General features: G+C 43.3%; 1 protein-coding gene across 1 annotated transcript in view; it reads right to left on the minus strand.

The window, feature by feature from the left end:
* ALOX5 (arachidonate 5-lipoxygenase) overlaps window positions 1–23,511 on the minus strand; it is a 142,334-nt gene that overhangs the window by 27,835 nt on the left and 90,988 nt on the right. Inside the window, exons 3-8 of the mRNA XM_040436555.1 lie at window positions 21,626–21,707; window positions 11,345–11,467; window positions 8,162–8,268; window positions 7,149–7,321; window positions 5,466–5,612; window positions 2,336–2,539 (exon numbers count right to left, since the gene is read on the minus strand). Coding sequence (XP_040292489.1) covers window positions 2,336–2,539; window positions 5,466–5,612; window positions 7,149–7,321; window positions 8,162–8,268; window positions 11,345–11,467; window positions 21,626–21,707 — 836 coding nt within the window. The remainder of the gene's footprint in view (window positions 1–2,335; window positions 2,540–5,465; window positions 5,613–7,148; window positions 7,322–8,161; window positions 8,269–11,344; window positions 11,468–21,625; window positions 21,708–23,511) is intronic.

Consider the following 23,511-nt stretch of genomic DNA (forward strand, 5'->3'; position numbering starts at 1 on the left):
TGGCTGCACATGATGTGATCTGACAGCCTCTTTGGTTTCACTTGTTTCTGTGTTGTTGCTGGTTAGGACCACACCTCTTGTCTCAGGTGTAGCTTAAGTGGTCATTCCAACTCCTCTATTTAGTCTGGTCTCACCCATCATGCTCCTTTCTGGTTGTGAAGAGCTGGTGTCTGGTTCTCCTCTGAGTTCCTGCTCGTCCACGTACTTTGGAGTTAAGTGTCTTTTCCTATTTCTTGTTTGTTGTATTTCCTTATCTTTTGGTATTAGGCCTGAGGGAGTCTCCTGTTCCTTCAGCTGGGAAGAAACAGGTCATCTTTTGTCCTGTCACGATTTCCAGGGCCCTTTATGGTCAGATAGGTTCCTGCGTATGAACATTCCTACCTTCGAGATCTGTTAATACTGTTAGTAGTCACTAGGTGTTGACCTTTCCCCGTTCCCTAGTTTCCAGGCCTAGTACCTTTTCCCTCCCCTCCTGTGTTCAGTGTGGAGTTTACCACCCACATCGCGCAATGACACATTGCTCCTATAAAAAGTATAAAGAATTTTGCATTCTTCGTAATGCAGTGAGTTACATCAATACCACAGTATAATGGTTTGCTAAGGTTATCTAGGTATCTTTTGTGTATTTCTCATAAACGAGTCAGCAGCTATGTGGCTAATAAAACACTACAGATTATTATTTTTGAATTTGTGCCCAAACATGCAAAGTAGATTCGTGACTGGTACAAGGAAAACCAGTGACTAATACATATGAAAATGTATTTAAGAAAAAAAGCACAGAACACTGATAATGTCTGAAAGAAATTATGTCCTTCCTGATCTTATTACAGATAGCCTTCAGACTTGTTTAGCAATTGGGTGTGAAGGAATTTTTATTCTGGAAAATTCTTACGTGATAATTTTTGGACATTAGATTTTGGTAAGCAGGGCTATATTCTGTAATCTAGTAAATAAGGGCAGCCTGACCTTTCAAGTAACACTAATTAAAGGAAACCCCTGACATTAACCCCTTTGCACTACATGAAGTATACATCCATCCCAAGCGAAGACTTCATCGCAATGATCTTGGGGATCCTATGCATGAAATCAGCAGCAGGAATGCAGCTGATATACATAACCGTTCTTCTGTCGCAACTGCCAGGATTATAAATATCTCTGATCCTGGCAGTTTAACAAATTAGATGTCACAGTCAATAACAACAGTAGCATCTAAGTGCTTATCCAAAAGAAAGGGCTCTCTCTGTCATTCCATCATCACTTGACCCCCCCAGTACTGCCATCTTAGTATATCTGTTAGGTGTTATGTTGACAGGCTTAAAGGGATAGTTTTATCTCAGACATTGGTGGCATATTGCTAGGATAAGTGCAGGTAGTGATGATATGCCACCAATGTCTAAGATGACACAACCCATTTAATATTCTGCCATATAGAAATAAAATCCAGACTACAATGCATCTAGAAGGTCTTCAGACCCTTTCACTTTTTTACATTTTGTTTAGTTGCAGCCTTGTGCGAAAATAAATAAAAATCAAGTTTGCCACTTAAATCTGCACTCAATACCCTATAATGCGAAAGTGAAAACAGAATTTTAGAAATGTTTGCAAATGTGTTAAAAAGGAAAAACTAAAATGTTACATTGGCATAAGTATTCAGACCCTTTGCTATGATACTTGACATTTAACTCTGGGGGCCTCCCATTTCCCTTGATCATCTTAGAGATGTTTCTACACCTTGATTGGAGTCCAACTGTGGTAAATTCAGTTGGTTGGACATGATTTTTAAAGACATACCCCAGTCTATATAAGGGCAATGAGGAAGAAGAGAACTGCCTGTAGAGCTCAGAGATATGACCATGTGGAGGTACAGATCTGGAAAAAGGGTACAAAAAAATTCTGCTGTACTGAAAGTTTCCAAGAGCACAATGGCCTCCATAATTCTTAAGTGGAAGAAGTTTGGAACAACCGGGACTCTTTCTAGAGTTGGCTGCCCCCACCAAACTGAATCAGGGAAAAGGGCATTGGAAGGAGATGTGACCAAGAACCTAATGGTCACTCTGGCTGAGCGTAAAAGATCCAGTGTGCAGGTGGGAGAAATTTTCAGAAGGTCAACCATGACGTCAGTAGTCCTCCAATCTGGCGTTTATGGTAGATTGTCCAGAAAGAAACCTCTGCTCAGTAAAAGACACATCAAACCCACCTGCAGCTTGCAAATAAAAGCACCTAAAGGACTGTCAGGGGTCTTGGGAGTCAGCTCTCAGTTTAAAGCGGTTGTCTGATATGAGACAACCTTCTTAATCTGCAATATTATAGTAACAAATAGTATGATAAAAGTTACCTTAAAAATAGGATGAACCGCAGGTAGTTGACGATACATGGCGATAGCAAAAACTTCCGTAACAAGATGGGCCCTCAGAAGATGGGAAACTGTCTGGTGAATGTGGAAGTCAGATGATCTGACCCATATCTTAGCTAACAGCCAGTCATACTTGGCATCAGATGGCAGAAATATTGGATTTTCTGGTCCAGGTATCTGGTTCAGCTATACAGTATAAAGCAATAAAATGTCTTATAACAATATTCATTAATAATTAAATATTTCGCATTAAAGAGTGTTCCAACATATTCTGCAGAGCTGTCCCGAGAATATACTGTAAGTGTCCTTACACTTACTAGAACCCAAAATATAATTTGGGTAATTTATCAAACTGGTGTAAAGTAGAAATGGCTTAGTTGCCCATAGCAACCAATCAGATTCCACCTTTTATTTTTGACAACTCCTTTGGAAAATGAAAGGTGGAATCTGATTGGTTGCTATGGGCAACTAAGCCAGTTCTACTTTACACCAGTTTGATAAATGACCCCAAATGTCCCCATATCAGTCGTGCTCTGTGGTCATCATTATCAGAATTAAAGGGGTTGACTGTTTTGGTATATAAAAGTAAATGAAATATCCAGCGCAAGCCAAAGTGAAAAAGGTGAGACCATACAATCTTGGTTTGGCTTGGTCACAGTATAACATATAGACCTAGTGCTGCAAGCCACTCAAGCTATTCTTTCCCCCAATACTAATGACATAGTAAATGTCTTCAAGATTTCACATTCAAACTGATCTTGACCTCATATCTTGATAAGGATTGATGACCAAGAAATATCAATGGCAACACATTACACTGTTTATTTGAAACTGTTGAAAAAGTACTGTAGAAAAATCTATAATGTAAACTTGATAAAGGTCCCATTGAGAGGACTGAAACGTCGCTAATTGCACTCCAGCAGGAAAGGGTGCAGACACCAATCGACTCACCTCAAGTCAAATATTGAGAAAATATTGAGAAAATGTAAAAAATATTAGTCATGGCTGGCACTCGCTATCTGATGTTGCATGGATCAAACCACTAGCTGTATATTATATATAAAATATTTATTAAACGAAAGGTATCACATAAAATACATACAACAATTCACATACGCAATACTTTGATATTCTCCAGTTAGATGACATAAAAACGAAATGGAATATCCTCTTACTCCTAGGTAAACAAATGTATTCAGCGAGTTGTATAGCAGATTGTCGCAGATCAATTGTCCTCAAAAATTCAAGTGTAGCAATGCTGGATATGCCCAATCCATAAATAGCAATATATAATGCGATGATGATTTTCCAATACTGCAAACAAACCAAAAGCGTTTCGGAGACTAATATTCTCCTTCTTCTCACCACTGAAGAAGGAGAATATTAGTCTCCGAAACGCGTTTGATTTGTTTGCAGTATTGGAAAATCATCATCTCATTATATGAATTTTTGAGGACAATTAATCTGCGACAATCTGCTATACAACTCGCTCTAGGACCCGGCACACAAGCACAGATTCTGCTTCCCAATCACGTGGGACGTCATCTGAATCCGACCAGCAGAGACAGCGGGTAAACTGAGTTGCCGCAGCACCGATCCTACAAGTGGTAAAGTAACGCTAATAAATATCTATGTGATTACAATATAGCATGGAATATTTGCCCTAACAAGCTGATTATGCCACAATAAGGACCATTGAGAGCATATTGGCCAATTAGTGCTCTATCTATTCGTCTGCTTATTAACACTGGAAACGCTTACTAACATTGGAGACGTTTATCCACCATATTGTATATGAAGATCCAAGTTCTATATATTCGTCTGTTATATTCTATATGAAAAACAAAACGGTCGAAAAGGGACGATGAATACATTTGTTTACCTAGGAGTAAGAGGATATTCCATTTCGTTTTTATGTCATCTAATTGGAGAATATCAAAGTATTGCGTATGTGAATTGTTGTATGTATTTTATGTGATACCTTTCGTTTAATAAATATTTTATATATAATATACAGCTATTGGTTTGATCCATGCAACATCAGATAGAGAGGGCCAGCAATTACTAATATTTTTATATAATGTAAACTAGAGATGAGTGAATTTCTTGAAATTTCGATTCAGGTCTGATTCTCATGAATTGGTGTTCTGGTTTGATTTGGGTCTGAATTAATTCGATCCGAATCGAAAGTGCCCCAAGTGCTCTGAAAAGCAATTGTACTTCAGCTGTAAAACTACAACTCCTAAGATGCACACTTGCTTGGCTGTTCTCAGAACTCCATAGAAATGAATGGAGCATGCTGGGAGTTGTAGTTTCACAACCACTGGAGTGCCAGAGGTTAGCTATCACTGCTCTAGGGTCTCCCAGGACTGTATCCAACCCCTTTCAAGCTCTTTAACACCAAGACCGGAGTTAGTAATGTCAAAAGTGACAGCAATATACATGGCTGCACTGCTGCAGGTAAAAGTATGGCAAGCAGGTGGTAAAAATCAACCTGTTTAATAAATGCACTGCACTGCGTTTTAGACCGCTCAGATCAGGTTATAGACTCTTTGACCCTCATTACAATGGTACCTTTCTTTTCTGTGTCCCTCGTCCGGATCATGAAAAAAAACCTGTTTTAAACGTACGCAAATGAGCTTCTGAAGGTGCCCAGGGGGCGGCGTTACTGGGCGGGTAATAGGACAGAAGGGCGGGCCAGAGGGCTGAAAGAGGTTTGTTTTTCTGGGCACATCGCCCAGTAACACCGCCCCCTGGGCACCTTCAGAAGCTCATTTGCATACGTTTAAAAAGTGTTTTTTTCATGATCTGGACGAGGGACACAGAAAAGAAAGGTACCATTGTAATGAGGGTCAAAGAGTCTATAACCTGATCTGAGTGGTCTAAAACGCTCAGATTAGGTGAAAGACTCCCTTTAAAAATGGTGGCACATGCCTTCATCTCTGTCTTCTGACCTGTAAAATGGTTACTGCCATATTGAGCAATTTTTCCAGAATGAATTGCAAAACTTTTGGAATTCCTAGAACCCAAATCTTTTGGAAAATGTATAATGAATCTTATTCGTTTATAATTAATCCGCTTATCTCTAGCGTAAACCAGACTTTGACAGTACCTGTATAGCAATTGGTACAATTTTGTTCTCAAGATTTGTGTATAATAAGCAGAGGGGTGCGGCAAGGTACTGAATGGTGCATGGATCTGTTTTGTTTGCAGAGATGCCGTCAAGTAGATGAAAATCAACGATAAAGATGTTATCATGCTGTAAAAAGTGAGATGAAGCACATATTTTTTTACATATAGCATTTTCCATACCATCATATTTTTCTCTTCAAGTCAAATTTTCAGAATTAGCTAATTGGATCACTAAGGTTCTTTGTACACAATTGGTCCTTGAAGGGGTTTTCTGGGATTACTGTGTTTTTTTACAGATGTGTTCATGTAGTTGTGTACCTCATGTACACCTTCCCCATACTTTTATTCTTCAGTTTGAACTCTCCTGATCCGTTTTCACCATGTAAACAAATCACTCTGGTTGGTTTTCATCTTGTACATTACACTTCCTGTTGCTGTATCCAAGCAAACCCATGATGCACTTCTCCTCTCTCTGCCAAAGCTCCAGCCCCTCCCCTAACAAAGCTTAGGTACTTTACAGCTCCTCTCACCAGCTAGTTACATGGACACTCCCCTATCACCGCCCCTAACAACACCCAGCTAGTTTATAGCTCCTCCCACCCAGATAGTTACATAGACACTCCCTATCACTGCTCTGCCCATGGACATAACATCACAGGAATTAAGAAAGAACTGCATGGACATGGTCATGTGACCACAGCCAAGAACGGAAAGTATAAGAAATACATTACAATATTATAGCTACATTCATAAATGGTTATTTTAAAGGGTGCTGATGAAAACCAGAAAACTCCTTTAAGATGACATGAAATAACAACCATTGCTGTGTGTTACTGGCCTTGTGCTATAAGTTGCTAAAACACTGCCCCCTTCTCTGACATCACTTCCTGATCTGCAGCTATTGGCTGAAACTGTATTTCACACACTTCCTGCTCTGCCCGTCCCCTGCATAGTGCATAGTGCACAGCTTTCAGCTCCAGTTCAGCTATTTGTTCTATTTCATAGGTCACTATTACCAGTCTTATGTGCAGAGTACATGCATGAGGCAGACAGAGCAGGAAGTCTGTGTGCAGAGAAGGAAGTGATGTCAGAGAAGGAAGTGATGTCAGAGAAGGAAGTGATGTCAGAGAAGGGGACGTCTTTTGGCAACTTCTCCTGTATCACCTAATAATGGCCCATTCACATGACCATATTTATCTGTCCGCATCCGTTCCGCAATTTTGCGGATCGGATGTGGACCTATTGATTTCAATGGGGCCGCAAAAGATGCGGACAGCAAATGGTGTGCTGGCTGCATCCATAGTTCCGTTCCGTGGCCTGCAAACAAGATAGATCATGTCCTATTCTTGTCTGTATTTGCTGACTAGAATAAGTATTTCTATCATGGAGAACGACATTCTGATCCACAAAAACGTGAAAAGAACACAGCCTGTATCTGTGTTTTGCGGATCTACGATTTGTGGTCCGCAAAAACGGATACATTTGTGTGAATGAGCCCTAACATGTAGCAGTAGTTGTTATGCCAAAGACCTACAAAGTGCAGAGAATATTGGAAACTTGCATTTGGGGGCCAGCCCTAGTATGCTAAGGGTCCCAATGAGGTCTATTTTTTACTAATTATGACAATTTGCTTGGCGTTTTTTTTAGGTGACTACACATTTACCTCCATTTCTTCCTGAAGCGTGAGATTCCGCTCAAGGCTGCATTCCACCATTTCTTGGGTCACTGGGAAATTCTCTGGTAATTTCTTGCATTTTTTTATTAAAACTGGATTGCAGCCATTGAGAAACTGATAACCAAACATGAAGTCTTCCTGCCAGTGCTGCATTACGTATTCTACAAAAAAAAAGAAGATAAAATCTTAATTGCTTGACTCAAAAGATTCTTTTAACCCTATTCACCCTGTTGCTTAAACGGTGCCAACATATTCTGCAATGCTGTACGCAGATCAGTCATTACCCAGAGTAGCCCCCATTTCTTAAGGGCGACAATAATGTCATATTAGAACACCCACACAAACACAAGAAGAATATGCAAACTCCACACTGGTGTGACACTTGTCTGAATTCAAACCTAATACCCCAATGCTGCAAAGCATCAACAAGGACCACCGAGCCACCAGGTTGCCCCAATGCCAGTTGGATACCCTGGATTATATGTGCCTATGTCATTGTAAATATTGGAATTCCACTTTGTTGCCATTTTAATCTCCAATATTCTATGGCATATTTTCTCATTAAAGGGACACTGTCACCTGGATTTCACTAATTACTGAGCTATTAACATCACCACATCAGTCTCTACGATTTACATAAAAACATACTAGTATTACTGCCCTGTGTCTGATAATTTGTCTATAAAATCGCTTTTATTAATATGCTATTTACCTCAATAAGGAGCCCGAGGGGCATTATAATGGGCGCGGCTGAGCTCCAACGGCCGGAGGGACAGCCCCTCGGGCTCCTTATTGAGGTAATTAGCATATTCATAAAAGCGGTTTTATAGACAAATTATCAGACACAGGGCGGTAATACTAGTATATTTTTATGTAATTCATGGAGATTGATGTGGTTATGTTAATAGCTCAGTAATCTGAAGCAGAGGCCATGTTAACTTACTGAAATGGCCCATAGAAATGGACATTTTTTCAAAGGTTTCAACCTGTTCGAAACCCACCTGATATTGTATTACTAATCCTGACAAAAATACGTTCAAAGTCAGCAAAATCACTCCACGAGGACTGGAACATATGCATAAAACTGTTCACAAAGAGGTTTTCCATCCTGTAAGATACCAACATTTTTATTAGTAGCAGTATATCATTTTGAAAATGAACACACATCCTTTGCATTCTGAGGCCTTTTTAGTTTAACCAACCACGTAGATAACTTCTAAAACCAGCTTTGGTAGCTTGCCCTTTAATTATCTTGCAATTCTTTAAGGAGGACTTGTCCCCTCTCCTAAGGCTACTTTCACACTTGCGGCAGAGTGATCCGGCAAAAACGTATGCCAACTGATGCCATTTGTAAGAGTGATCAGGATCCTGATCAGTCTGAAAAATGCATTGAAATTCCGGATCCTTTCTTTCCGGTGTCATCCGGAAAAAACGGATCTGGCATTAATTTTTTTCACCTTTTTTTCGGTCTGCGCATGCGCAGACTGGAAGGACGGATCCGGCATGCCGGTATTTTGAATGCAAGTGACAGAATGTGCCGGGAAACACCTCTAATTGGTAACACCCATCTGGACCTTTATTGTAGACTGCTGGCAATTCCTTTATAAGCGTTTAGCAGGAATAATAAAGGAATGGTACAACATAGAGTCATAAGAATAGATGTGCCATTATTATTACATGTCAGGAGAGGCGACAGGTCCTCATAAAATTACAAAAGACTGCCAGGGACCTGCTTGGTAAAAAGACTTTCCCATGTATATCTTCTTATTAACCAGCTCTATCCATAAGATAAGTATCAGCCTGAATGCGGTCAATCAAATGTCCATTGGATAGTTCAAGAATGATCCAACCATGAAAACCATAACACACATTAGATACTCATCAGGAGTGAAAAGCGACACCTACCAAATTAACCTCCCTTAATGAAAATATACTTTTTATTAAATATACATAAAAAAAAAAAAATGAAAACCTCTACAAGTAGTGCAGTTTTAAATCATACATAGTAAAACAATGTACCGACCAGATCGGGTCTAAATTGTAGGCAAGTGTGCTCAAAATAGAATCTGGATAATAAACAGGAGTAGCAAGAGGTGGAACAGTAAATGTTCTTCTATACTCACGGTTTGTTGACAATAGGATATCATAGGAGAGTGGTATTCAACATATAATTCGCGTTCACATCTTTGGATATCCAATGAGTCTCAAAAACTTCTCCGGATCCAGGTATTATTGGGAATAACTAGTGTTCATCGCGAATATTCTAATCGCGATTTTTTTATCGCGAATATCGGCAGATGTAGAATATAGTGCTATATATTCGTAATCGCAAATATTCTAGATTTTTTTTTTCATCAGTAACCTCCCTTCTTTCTTGTGGGCCAATGAGAAGGCTGCAATGTCTTTGTCTGGGCTTAGCAACATCCCTAGCAACCAATAGGAAAGTTGCCTACCCCTTACTATATAAGAAACTCCCCAGCAGCAATTTTCTGCAGTTTGTTTGCAGTTTTGAGAGAGAACACAGTGACATTGCTGTGCTCTGTGCTGTGCTCTGTGCTTTCATCTGGATCCTATTCCTTATCCAATTACATTAGATAGTTAGCTCATACAGTATATATAATACATATAGTTAGTGGGAGATAGTCAGTGTAGGTTAGATAGTTATATAGTGTAGCTGTTGCAGTGCAGGGTGTTAGGTAATGTGATAGGAATTACTGTTTCTCTGCGGTCCATACATACATGCTACAGACATAGTGCTGTGATGTCATAACAATACTTAGTGCACCAATCAGTAATATGTAGTCAGACCTGCTAAAATGGGAAGTTGCATGTATTGCGCCAAAAAATGCGCAATCATGAAAATAATGACTGGAGATCACAAATTCTAGAATTCACGAATTTATTGCGAATATTATGCAAAAAATGTGCGAAATATCATGAAAACGAAAATTGCCTATGCCGCTCATCACTAGGAATAGCATATGTATCCCTATTCCACCCCTGGACCTCTCCCTGCCTACAGGCAGAGCACTCTCCCCAGAAAGCGGCGACCCCACCTCTTGGTGGCTAAACCCTTACAATCCCTACACTTGCCCTAAAAAAGTACGATGTTATTCCCAATCAATAGATAAACTTTCACATACACAGGGTAGTCCCATGGGAACCATACAAAAATATATAGTCCAGTTGAATGGGTCCCTAGGGACCCAAAAAACAAATCACAAATATCCCCAACGCTGCTTTTCCCCAGTATTCTCACTGGTTCTTCAGGGGGTAATATAGTATGTGGGAGTCAGTCCGATGGTGATCCAATGATTCAGTTCCTCAGTCTGATATCTCCTCCAAACAATATCTCTGTATATTCTTTATGTATATTTAATAAAAGGTAGATTTTAATTAAGGGAGGTTAATTTGGTAGGTGTTAACGATCCAACCATCAACATGCTTACCAAAGGTGTTTGTGCCCTTTAAATGTTGTTGACAAATTTGGCAGACCTCATTCTCTCCTGATTCCCCCATACACATACAACTTATTCAGATGTGTATGTCTGTGTTTTCAACAGGGAGAGGAAAGTAAGCCACCGCCAGATACATCTGGTGGTGGCTTATCAACTTGGAGAAATTCAGTGCAACCGATCTTTCTCTTCCCCAACATCATCTGTCAGGGGAATATCTGGAGACCAAAATGGTCAAAATCAGCCATTGCACCTTACGTTTATCTTATCTGTATGGGCAGCTTCTAGACATTCCACTCTACGTGGTCCTGTGAAGGTTCATGAGATATTAGACTAGGAGACATATCCATTAGAGCACAAACATTGAATTCTTATTTTCAACTAGAAGGAGGTATGTTGGAGCTGTCAGAAATAGATGTGGCATAAAATACTCAAATGCGACAGTACAGAATCTTTCCAGTAACAGCAGGATCAGATTATAATGTAATATAAATTAAAGGTAGATGCCACAAGGCAAATCCTGCATGCCAATACTTTTGTTCGATCAGGAGAAAAGTCGGTAGGCAGTGTCATCTCGACCTTTGACCAGTAAAATAAACATACATTCTTGGTCAAGAGTGGGAATTTTTAGAGAAGTTGGAAGAGATTGGCATCAATTTTATGAGCTTATTATCTTATTTGTATTGACAGTTTAAATCTAGTTTTTTACATCTGTCATTCTTTACTTACGCTTTTGTGTAGTTCATGACAAAGTCAACTACTTTCTCACTATCAAACTGTATGTCAAGGGGAAGGTCACTATGAGAGTGAGCGTCAATGCTTAGTAGGAAGCCTGGATACCACTCCTTCCATCTGTAAAACATAAGGTCACCATTAAAATATATCACTGAATAAAGGGTTTCATTAATTGAGAAGTTAAAAAGTTCACAAAGTCCAAATATCATAATATAAAAGCAAAAGATACATCTAGTAAAAATTCATTTATTTGTCGTTTTACACCAGAATATTCAACTTTTTGCCATTTTAATCAACCTGTGGCAGTTTTGAAAAGTGGTGAAAAAGTTGCCGTGGTTAGGTATTGTAACACAATGTCTGGTAAAGTACTGGAGGAGGTGTGTATTTCATCCAGAATGCTCAGATGGGTGAGGTAAAAGGAGTTCAGAAAGCTGGGTTGTTTCAGCAAAGTGCAGTTTGCTGAGGCACTTTGTTCAAATTGTATTATGGGCTAGATTTTTATGGAATGACAGGTGTTGGTAGTAGAACTATCACGTATGAGATGGCAGGTAACAGACATGCAGCGCAGAGCGGAGGGAAGAGGAGTACCCTTCCACTAGGGAGAGGGAGGAGTGGTCCCTAGCTTACCTGGCACTGTCACCTGGCTGCCCTGACGTCCCTGATAGACTGCTTACCCATACGCTGATCACGTGCCTCGTCCCTGGCTTACCCTGAAAAAGGCCTTAAACAGTGAGTAGGGCGGTGGGAGCACTAGTCCTCACCACTGACACCTAGGGTAACAACAGGGAAAGGACAAACACAAACACAATAAACAATCCCTGAAGGTAGACAACTACAGGAGAGAACCAGAGAACTGACAGTACCATTTCCAACAGCTCCACAGTAACAGTTGTCCCAACTCCACCTGAGGTCAGAATAGAAGATTTGGAAAGAAGGTCTATATCTGGCAACAAGGAAAGCAGAAAGGGGGAATATATAGTAGCTGGGAGTGGCTGACAGAGAACAGCTGAAAGGAAAAGCTACAGATTCCTACATGGGACAAAAAGGATCGCCAACCTAAGCAGGAAAACCCGGACCGGAATCTATTCTCACCACTAGGTCATGGATCGATATCTTGAGAAACTGAGCGCATAGCCATCCGCTGCAAAGTTCTGACTCCAGGCACAACAGGGTCAGAGATAGGTCGTGACACCCTCGTGACAGGAGTCTACCATTCCTTCCCTACTCCTGTACACAACTTTCCCCTATCCCAGGGATGGCCAACCTGTGGCTCTCCAGCTGTTGCAAAACTACAACTCCCAGCATGCCCAGAATACCTACAGATATCAGTCTACAGCAGGGCACGGTGGGAGTTGTAGTTTTACAACAGCTGGAGAGCCACAGGTTGGCCATGCCTGCTCTAGCCAGATTCAAACCTAGGTTTAGCTGCTGGGTGGTGTTGATCGAGCACCAAAGTGCCTCGGGTGCTCGAGTAGAACACATCGGTATGCTCGGGAACGATGCTGCTGGGAACAATGTTGTCCGAGTAGTACGCCACTTTTACAGACTGACAATAATGCGCACAAAACCGAAGATAAAATCAATTTTAGAGGATTTTTTTTTAGGAAACACTCTTTCCTGTATATTTATACGTATAAATTCTTTCCTGTATATTTATTCCTGTATATAAAGTGCAAGTGCTGCCAAAAATTACAAGGAAGAGGCACTCCGATACAACCTGTATATCACATAAAGGAGGGCCTCATTCACATTGTGGTACAATTGTTCAGGTAGTGGGACTCCTATACTCATAAAGCCTATGCACTAAGTGAAAGGGCTGCCAAAAATTACAAGGAATCAGCACTACAATACACTCTTTATTACACATAAAGGAGGGCCTCATTCACATTGTGGTACAATTGTTCAGGTAGTAGGACTCCTACACTCATAAAGCCTATGCACTAAGTGAAAGGGCTGCCAAAAATTACAAGCAACCGGCACTCCAATACACCCTTTATTACACATAAAAGAGAGCATCATACACACCCTTGAAAAATTATGATTGATGGCCTGCTGGTGACCCTCAAAAACATTAGGAGCAAGGGCCTGCTGGTGACCCTCTAAAACCTTAGGGGCGAGGGCCTGCTGCTGATTTTTTTTAATCAAACATAATTTTTATTGTGAAATATTTTGTAACAGATACAACAAATAAGAGGTGTCTCATTTTTCCCCTCAGGTTCCCATACATCATACAATATTTGACATAGATTGAATCAGTAGCAAAGTCAGACCGTAAACAGGTTATAAATATAGCCAATATCCAATGACAACAAACAATGAATTGAAATCCACTCCTCGGACACCTCCTAACATAACAATTTAACCCCCCCACCCTTATCCCAACTGCATCCCTTAGGGGAGACACTTCACATACTCCATCTCTATACCACATGGCCTGCTGCTGATCTGACCATCTAAAACATTAGGGGTGAGGGTCTGCTGCTGAGCTGACCCTCTAAAACATTAGGCGCGAGGGTCTGCTGCTGAGCTGACCATCTAAAACATTATGGGTGAGGGCCTGCTGGTGACCCTCTAAGGGGTGAGGGTCTGCTACTGAGCTGACCCTCTAAAATATTAGGGGCGAGTGCCTGCTGCTGATCTGACCCTCTAAAACATTAGGGGTGAGGGTCTGCTGCTGATCTGTACATCTAAAACATTAGTGGTGAGGGTCTACTGCTAAGCTCACCCTCTAAAACATTAGGGGCGAGTGCCTGCTGCTGATCTGACCATCTGAAACATTAGTAGCGAGGGCCTGCTGCTGATCTGACCATCTAAAACATTAAGGACGAGAGCCTGCTGGTGACCCTCTAAAACATTAGGGGTGAGGGTCTGCTGCTGAGCTGACCCTTCAAAACATTAGGAGCGAGGGCAGCCTAATAAGCATGTTGATATGATGGAGGAGGAGGAAGACGAGAAAAGGAAGATTGAACCATATACCCTTTTTTGTGGTGGAAGGGGTGCATGGGAATACATTGTATTCAATACACCATAAAAGACACATTTAAAGTGCCTTTATGTTCAGCCGCTTTCCTCTGGTGGAGTAAAGTAGTCAGGGGCAATTAAGGCCTTGTTCATTTTGATAAGAGTCAACCTGTCCGCATTTTCAGTTGACAGGGGGATGCGCTTATCAGTTATTATGCCCCCAGCAGCACTAAATACCCGCTCTGACAAAACTCTGGTGGCAAGGCAGGCCAGCACCTCCAAGGTGTAAGGTGCACCAGTTCGTGCCACGTGTCCAGCTTGGACACCCAATAGTTGTAAGGCACAGAGGGATCACTGAGGACGCTGACACGGTCTGCTACGTACTCCTTCACCATCTTCCAAAATGTATCCCTCTTTGTGACACTAGGCTGTGCATCAAGGTGAGGGTGCTGGCGGGGTGTCATGAAACTGTCCCAGGCCTTGGAGAGTGTTGCCCTGCCTCTGTTGGAACTGCTGTGTGTTCCTCTCTTCTCCCCTCCTCTGCTGCCCAAGGAACTACATACTCTGCCGCCAGCGTTGTCACCTAGAAATTTTTGGAGCAATTTTTCCACAAGGATCTTCTGATATTGCACCATTTTGCTAGTCCTCTCCACCACAGGAATGAGAGATGAGAAGTTCCTTTTTGTAGCGGGCGTCGAGAAGGGTGAACAACCAGTAATCGGTGTTGGCCAAAATGCGTAAAACGCGAGGGTCACGGGAAAGGCAGCATAACATAAAGTCAGCCATGTGTGCCAGAGTCCCAACAGACAAGACTTCGCTGTCCTCATCAGGAGGATGACTCAATCTCCTCATGCTCTTCCTCCTCTTTGGCCCATCCATGCTGAACAGATGGAATAAACCTGCTATGGGTACTACCCTCTGTAGCGGAGGCAACCATCTCCTGCTCCTCCTCCTCCTCCTCATCATCCAATTTGCGCTGAGAAGACGAATGGAGGGTGGTCTGACTATCACCCTGTGTACTGTCTTCCGCCATTTCCACATGCAAAGCACCCACCTTCATTGTGAGCAGCGAGCATTTCAGTAGACACAGAAGTGTGATGGTTACGCTGATAATAGCAGCATCGCCGCTCACCATCTGTGTTGATTCCTCAAAGTTGTTTAAAACCTCACAGAGGTCAGAGATCCATGCCCACTCGTCGCTTGTGAAGAGCGTAAGCTGACTGGAAAGGCGACGACCATGTTGCAGCTGGTATTCCACTACTGCCCTCTGCTGCTCACAAAGCTTGGCCAACATGTGGAATGTGGGGTTCCAGCACGTGGTCAAGTCGCACAACAGTCGGTGAGCTGGCAATCGCCAGCGCTGCTGCAGTGTTGCCAGACCGGTGGCAGCTGTAGATGACTTTTGGAAATGGGCACACACGCGGCGCACCTTCACCAGTACCTCAGGAAAATTGGGGTAGGTTTTGAGAAACCGCTGAACCACTAAGTTGAGCATGTGGGCTAGGCATGGTATGTGTGTGAGCTTGCCGAGCTTCAAAGCCACCACCAAGTTACGGCGATTATCAGACACCCCATGCCTGGTTGTAGGTTGAGTGGCGAGAGCCACAGCTCAGTCTGGTCCCTTAGACCCTGCCACATCTCTGCGGCGGTGTGCTGCTTGTCACCTAAGCAAATTAATTTCAGCACGGCCTGTTGCCGCTTCCCCACTGCAGTGCTACACTGCTTCCAGCTACTGACTGGTGCTGCAAGATGAGAATTCAGAGGTGAAAGTGAAGGAGGTGGTGGAGGAGGAGAAGGTGGGGTTGCAGCAACTAATGTAGGTGGTGGCAGAAATCCTGATAGAAGTAGGGCCCGCAATCCTTGGCGTCGGTAGCACCTGTGCCATCCCAGGGTACGACTCGATCCCGGCCTCCACAACGTTCACCCAGTGTGCCGTCAGGGAAATGTAGCGTCCCTGGCCAAAAGCACTTGTCCATGTGTCAGTCGTTAAGTGGACCTTCCAAATAACTGCGTTGGTCAGGGCACGGGTGATGTTACGGGGCACATGTGTCACAATAGGTAGATAAGTGGGGAAATAATCAAACACAGGAAAACAAACAGAACAAATGACTAGGCCCAAAAGCTAGGGAGAAAAGGGTCACCTCCTAGCGATCCCTAAAAGTTTTCCCTAAACTGCTGTGCCCATATGCATACCCTAATGGTGGATATGCACATGCCCTCGTGCCTAAACCCTAAACCATACACCCTGGGCAAACCCTAAGCTGTAGGGAAAAGGGAAGAGGCAACCTGCTTCTTCAAACCCGGAGGAAGCAAGCGTCTCCCTAGAGGCCTATATAAAACACACAATGGGAAATAACGGAGAGGACTTATCTTAGAGCAGAGCTGGAGCAGACGATCCACCACACATCCAGAGCTCACAGGAAAGAACTATAACCCAAGGAGGGATAAATAGCCTCGCTAACAATCAAACCCAGTACACCTGAGGGAAGGTGGATCCAGCTCAAACCCAAACCAAAACAAACAGAGAAGTCAGACATGTGCAGACAGTCTGACAGACCTCCGCAGATTCACAGGGCAAGGCGTGACAACATGATGGTGTAAGGCGGGGACGGCACACCCTAAAAAATAGTGTCAGTGGCGGACTGAGTAACGAGAGACTGCGGAAGGCCTCAGTGTCCACAAGCCTAAATGGCAACATTTCCAGGGTCAGCAATTTGGAAAGGTTTGCATTTAGTGCTATGGCCTGTGGGTGTATGGGTATTTGCCCTTTCGTTATAAGACCTGGGGTATGGACATCTGTACATTGCGCTGGGACACAGAAGTGGATGTGCTAGCTGATGGTGCTTGTGAAAGGTCTACATGTAGAGCGGGAGGCATCCGGGCCTGCGTCTTGGACAGGGGATTGGCCAGCACTTAACACAGGGGAAGAGGAGGCAGTGGTGTGACCCGCAGACACTGATTGTGGACACATGCGTTCGGCCCACCTATTAGGGAGCTTTGATGCCATGTGGCGGATCATGCTGGTGGTGGTGAGGTTGCTTGTGTTCACGCCCCTGCTCATTTTGGTACAGCACAGGTTGCAAATGACAATTCTTTTATCGTCCGCACTTTCCTCAAAAAAGGACCAGACCGGGGAACAGTTGTGGGCCTGTTTGGTGTGGCCCGTCTTCTCCCTTTTGCCACCCCACTGCCTGTTGTGGTGCTGCGGATCCCTCCCCCTCTGCACTGCTGTCCTTGCTCGGCTTGCCACCTTCCCAGGTTGGGTCAGTGATTTCATCGTCCACCACCTCCTCTTCCACTTCCTCACTCTGGTCATCCTCCTGACTTGTTGACTTATCAAGAACCTTACTTATTGACGTCTGTGTTTCATCCTCATAATCAACCTTTTGAGACACTAATTGCCGTTCCCCACCGTCATCTTCTTCTCACTGTGGATGCTCAAGAGTTTGCGAATCAGTGCACAAGATCTCCTCATTTCCCTCTTCAAGCTGGCTTGGCGATAGGCCCAAATCAAGGAATGGCACTGAAAAGAGCTCCTCGGAATATCCGAGTGTGGGATCACTTGTTTGGCAAGACTCTCCATGGTGGGAGGAAGGAGGATCAGGGTGAGGATTCTGTTGACCAGACTCTTGGCTACTGAGACTGGACTTTTTGTAAGACAGGGTGGTGCTTAACCGACTGGAAGCATTATCTGCTGCAATCCAACCGACCACCTGGTCGCACTGGTGTGACTTCGAGAGTGATGTCCTGCGCCGCCCTGCAAACTGGCACATGAAGCTAGGTATCATGGATGAGTGTGTTTCTTGAGCTCTGGAAGCAGGCACAGTTTCATCGTGCCCAGGGCCACGGCCTCTGCGTTCCCCATCAGCAGCACGGCCACTTCCCCATCCCTTACTGCTTGCCTTGAGCATATTAAATGGTATATATGCTTGCAAGTATGTCACACATACAGTAGTGCAGGTTTCGTAAGTGTATGCGCAAATAAATTAAACTGAATGTCACAGATATTTAGGATGCGCAAACGTTATGCAGGAGATGTAGCGCAGGTAATGTCGCTGTCACCAGCAGCTAAAAAATTAGACTGAATGTCACAGATATTTAGGATGCGCAAACGTTATGCAGGAGATGTAACGCAGGTAATGTCGCTGCCACCAGCGGCCAAACAATTGCGCTGAATGTCACAGATATTTAGCATGCGCTAATGTACCACAACAGATGTAGCTCGCCCAACACTACTGCTGGGCTCATTACAGGGTAAATACATACAGGGCTAACATGCTCATTTGGTGTCAGTGCCTGGAATCTTCAAGATCTGCTTGTTGTTAAAATTCTGATCCCCCTGTTTTTATTGAAGTACCTAGGTGGGGTGAACATCTGTATAGTTAGCGCCCAAACAGGCGGGGGTTTTGTTTTGTGTCTGTTTCTGTGAACTTCTTCCAAAATGACTGCATAGCTTTGGCTGCCCTTTTAGCGTTTTGGACGAAATAAACAGTGATTTGAACTTTTTAACCCTAAGGCCTCTTTCACACGGGCGTTGCGGAAAAATGTGCGGGTGCGTTGCGGGAACACCCGCGATTTTTCCGCACGAGTGCAAAACATTGTAATGCGTTTTGCACTCGCGTGAGAAAAATCGTGCGTGTTTGGTACCCAAACCCGAACTTCTTCACAGAAGTTCGGGCTTGGGATCGGTGTTCTGTGGATTGTATTATTTTCCCTTATAACATGGTTATAAGGGAAAATAATAGCATTTTGATTACAGAATGCATAGTAAAATAGCGCTGGAGGGGTTAAAAAAAATAAAAATAAAATTTAACTCACCTTAGTCCACTTGATAGCGCAGCCGGCATCTGCTTCTGTCTCCTTTCTTTAGGACCTGGGTAAAGGACCTTTGATGATGTCACTCCGGTCATCACATGGTACGTCACATGATCTTTTACCATGGTGAATCACCATGGTAAAAGATCATGTGACGTACCATGTGATGACCGGAGTGACGTCATCACAGGTCCTGTAACTGTATTTAATGCTCACCACAGGTCCTTCAACAAAGGAGACACAAGGAGATGCCGGGCTACGCGAGCAAGTCGATTAAGGTGAGTTAAATGATTTTTTATTTTTTTTTAACCCCTCCAGTGCTATTTTACTTTGCATTCTGTATTCAGAATGCTATTATTTTCCCTTATAACCATGTTATAAGGGAAAATAATAATGATCGGGTCTCCATCCCGATCGTCTCCTAGCAACCGTGCGTGAAAATCGCACCGCATCCGCACTTGCTTGCGGATGCTTGCGATTTTCACGCAACCCCATTCATTTCTATGGGGCCTGCGTTACGTGAAAAACGCACAAAGAGGAGCATGCTGCGATTTTCACGCAACGCAAAAGTGATGCGTGAAAATCACCGCTCGTGTGCACAGCCCCATAGAAATGAATGGGTCGGTATTCAGTGCGGGTGCAATGCGTTCACCTCCCGCATCGCATCCGCGCGGAATACTCGCTCGTGTGAAAGGGGCCTTAGAGTCTGTGAAGTCTACCATCACTGACAGTATCGTGACAGTATGTAAATCAGTTTCTTGCCAGATTTATAACTGCAACTTTTTACAATAAATTCACACAGCAGAGTTGCAAAATGACTCCACAAAAGCTGTAGGTTTAAAGATGCACCAAATGCGGCAAACATATGACTTTTGGTAAATTTGGTGCACATTTTGCCTAAGCAATCCCAAAGCAAAACTGTCTGCAATACGGCCATCATCATACATTTTCCTCTAAGTGTGAACATATATTAGGGCAGATTTACTAATGCTACTAATGCTATAGATGGCGTAAGCTTAGACAGACTGTTTAGACCTGCACCAGATTTATCAGAGTGGATCAGGGTGGATGATAAATGTGGATCAGGGATGGACACTTTTCTCCGTCTCCAACTTTTGAATGGCTTACTTTAAGACAGAATTTTATGCCAGAATTGTGGTGCAATGCGGCAAATCTTAGACCATGCCCCTTTGCGAGGAAGCTGCATACATTTCCATTAAAGGGGTTATCCCTATTCATACTTACCTGCTGCCAGCGCGCCGTTCACTTCCTGGATTCTGGCTGAGGGCGGGCTTCATCTCGATTGAAGTCTTCTCCCGGCCGGGCCACGGGCTGGACTAAACGTGCACGCCGCCGCGCATGCGCCATAGTGACTTATTCCTGGCTAGTATAGTACAGAGCCGGCGTTCGCGGCTCTGTACTATTCTGGACAGGAAGAAGTCACCATCGCACATGGGCGGCGGCCTGCGCATTCAGGACAGCGAGCGGCCCGGCCGGGAGAAAAGAAGGAGTCTTCTGCGCAAGCGCGGCCACCGGGATTCCGGACAAGAGCAGTGGCCGTAACCAGGGGAGGCCGAATGACAACAATGAGGTAAGTGGCGATTAATTTTATCCTAAACGGTGGGAATTTGTTAATCAAATATATTTACAAAAATGATCACTGTCAAATCATTAACAGATTTAACAGTGATCATTATGCACCCTTTAAGCAACACGCACTTTTCAGGCAAAACACAGATAAAAGCTAGATGTGTCAAATTGCACCATATTTTGGGACTATTTATGCCAAAATATTATTGGATTTACATTAGTAAATATGGGCCAATGTGTGTCTACTTCTCAACATCACAATCACCATCAGCAGGATTACGCATGTTTTCAAAAGGAAGATTATAATAATTCAGAAGGACTCTAGGACTAAACCTTCATGGTGCAGACTTTGAGCTGTGGCCAAGCCATAGATCTAATAGTTCTAACCTCAAAAAGGTTTCCAACCAAAATGTAAAATTTTCCATATATCAGTAAATATAAAACAGCCAAAGTCTGGTAATTAGATTTACTTATATTCAGAGATATTTTCATTTTCCGTTACAGTCATTGTAGCCATTTTTGCAAAACTTCTATGGCTTGGTTGACATCTGTCCGAAAATCAGGTTTTCTGTTCTGGCATAGGATCCGGAGCATATGTTAGACATCACTGCCACATGGGATCGTTGATTATAATAGGGTCCATCAGGTTTCCAGCATGGATACCACTATTCTGATGGACAATATACTGTTGCCATCAAGCATTTTATCCTTTTTCTGCCAGAACCTAACAGAAAGCGCAGCCATATTTACTGTCACTTTAAATTAGGCTATTGCTCAAACTGTGATTTACTAAACATAGACAAGCTCTGTAAAAATCATCTTTAAAGGAACGGTAGGTGTAAAACATAAACGAAAAAATCCTACAACATCTACATAACATATTAGGAGGAAATGAAGTCTTTAGCATACCTGTATTGTTTTTGTCTCTCTTCCAATTCCTTTCTTCTGTGTTGCTTGAGAATTTGTATTACGTCCTGTGTAGCCAATTTTGCTGTACAATATAAGAAAACAAAATCTTCTCATCAAGCATGTCAGTGTTACATAAATTCAGGTGCCCGCTAATACAATTCAGAATTGCCCCTCCACCTACAAAAAAAGGCTTTGTTTCTTCGAGAAATGCAAAATAATGAATGCCTACGTAAGACGTGTGGTCAATGCAGTGCTGCCCATACACTCCTTGCTCAGCACTGAATCATGGCAGCAAGTACCAGCTGTCACAAGCAGACAGCTGAGAAGTTCTGACAGGAGCCGTTCAGATCCTCCCCCTTGAGTTTCTTTGTTTTGGTTTCTGTTCCTCACCTCGTTAGGCTATCTCAGCTGTCATGCAGTCAGACTCATTACCTCCCTTTATATTCTCCCCCATAAGGTAGTTGGGTGTGGCTGATACAACTTCCTGGAATGAGTGTGCATGCTGTCTTCAGCTCCCAACTACCAGTTCTCAGTTCGTCTGCAGATAAGTGTTGTTTTAGTATTTATGATTTTCTGTTGTCTGGATCCAGGTGACCCTGACTCCCTCTGTGTCTGTGTAGGGAGCCGGTGGTCGTGTCCCCTCACTATTGTAGGGCCTTCAGGTTCAGATAGCCGAGGTACGTGGATATGCGCCCATTCACCTTTAGAGTGGTCGCATAGGCTGAGCAATAAGGGAGAGCGGCAGGTCGATTGCAGGGGTCTCCCTTTTTGTTCCTTAGTTGTGGATCCAGTGAGTCATCGTATGTTATTTGTATCATCTTGTCTCCTGTACACCATCCGTGACATTATCAGCCACCAAAACCGTCTAGCATGGATCCGGTTTCACTTTTGGCTGAACGCTTTCAGGGTCTTGCTTTGGAGGTAGCTGATCTCCGTAAGACTTTTTCTCAGTTTCAAGTGACCGGTTCAGCTTGCGTTCATGGAGTTTGTGCTGAGCCTAAGATTTCGCTCCCGGATACGTTTTCCGGGGGTAGTGAGAATTTTGTACGTTTTAGAGAGGCCTGCAAACTCCATTTTCGCCTTCTTCCCCATTCTTCCGGTGATGAAGAACGAAGGGTGGGCATCATTATATCGCTGCTCAGGGGTAATGCTCAGTCCTGGGCCTTTTCGCTGCCGGAGAGGGCACAACCCCTCCGTTCAGTGGATGAATTCTTTTTAGCCCTGGGTCAGATATATGATGATCCGGATCGTATTGCTCTGGCTGAGTCTAGACTACGTCTGTTATGCCAGGGTAAACAATCCGCAGAGATATACTGCTCAGAATTTCGGAGATGGGCAGCAGATACGGGTTGGAATGATGCTGCACTCCGAAGTCAATTTTGTTATGGTCTTTCTGAGGGATTGAAAGATGCATTTGCCTTTCATGAAAGACCTACCTCCTTGAATTCTGCTATGTCTCAGGCTGTTCGTATTGACAGGCGTCTTAGAGAAAGAGGAGAGATTTATCCTTCTTATCATGCTCAGTCCCGGGACAGTGCAGCGGTGTCATTCTGTGCACAGGGGTCTCAGTCGCTGTCAGCCCCTTCTGAGCAGGAGCCCATGCAGCTGGGGTTGATTGCCTCTGACAATAGAGGATTCAGCCCGCAGGGGAGGGTTTGCTTTTGTTGTGGAGGTATAAATCATCTGGCAAATGTTTGTCCCTCTAGGAGATTCAGGCAGTTTTCTGGGAGTAATAAAGAGACAAAAAGGAAGAAATCTTTTAAGAATATTCCGTCTGTTACTATTGGCAGGGTTGAGGCGGAAATTGAAGAATTGTCTTTTGCTTGTAGTTCCCGTTTTGTCCTGCCTGCTAGGGTGGCGCTAGAGAGCAAGAGCATTTTTTGTGA

Source organism: Bufo bufo, chromosome 6 (genome assembly GCF_905171765.1).
Source record: "Bufo bufo chromosome 6, aBufBuf1.1, whole genome shotgun sequence".
Lineage (NCBI taxonomy): Eukaryota > Metazoa > Chordata > Amphibia > Anura > Bufonidae > Bufo > Bufo bufo.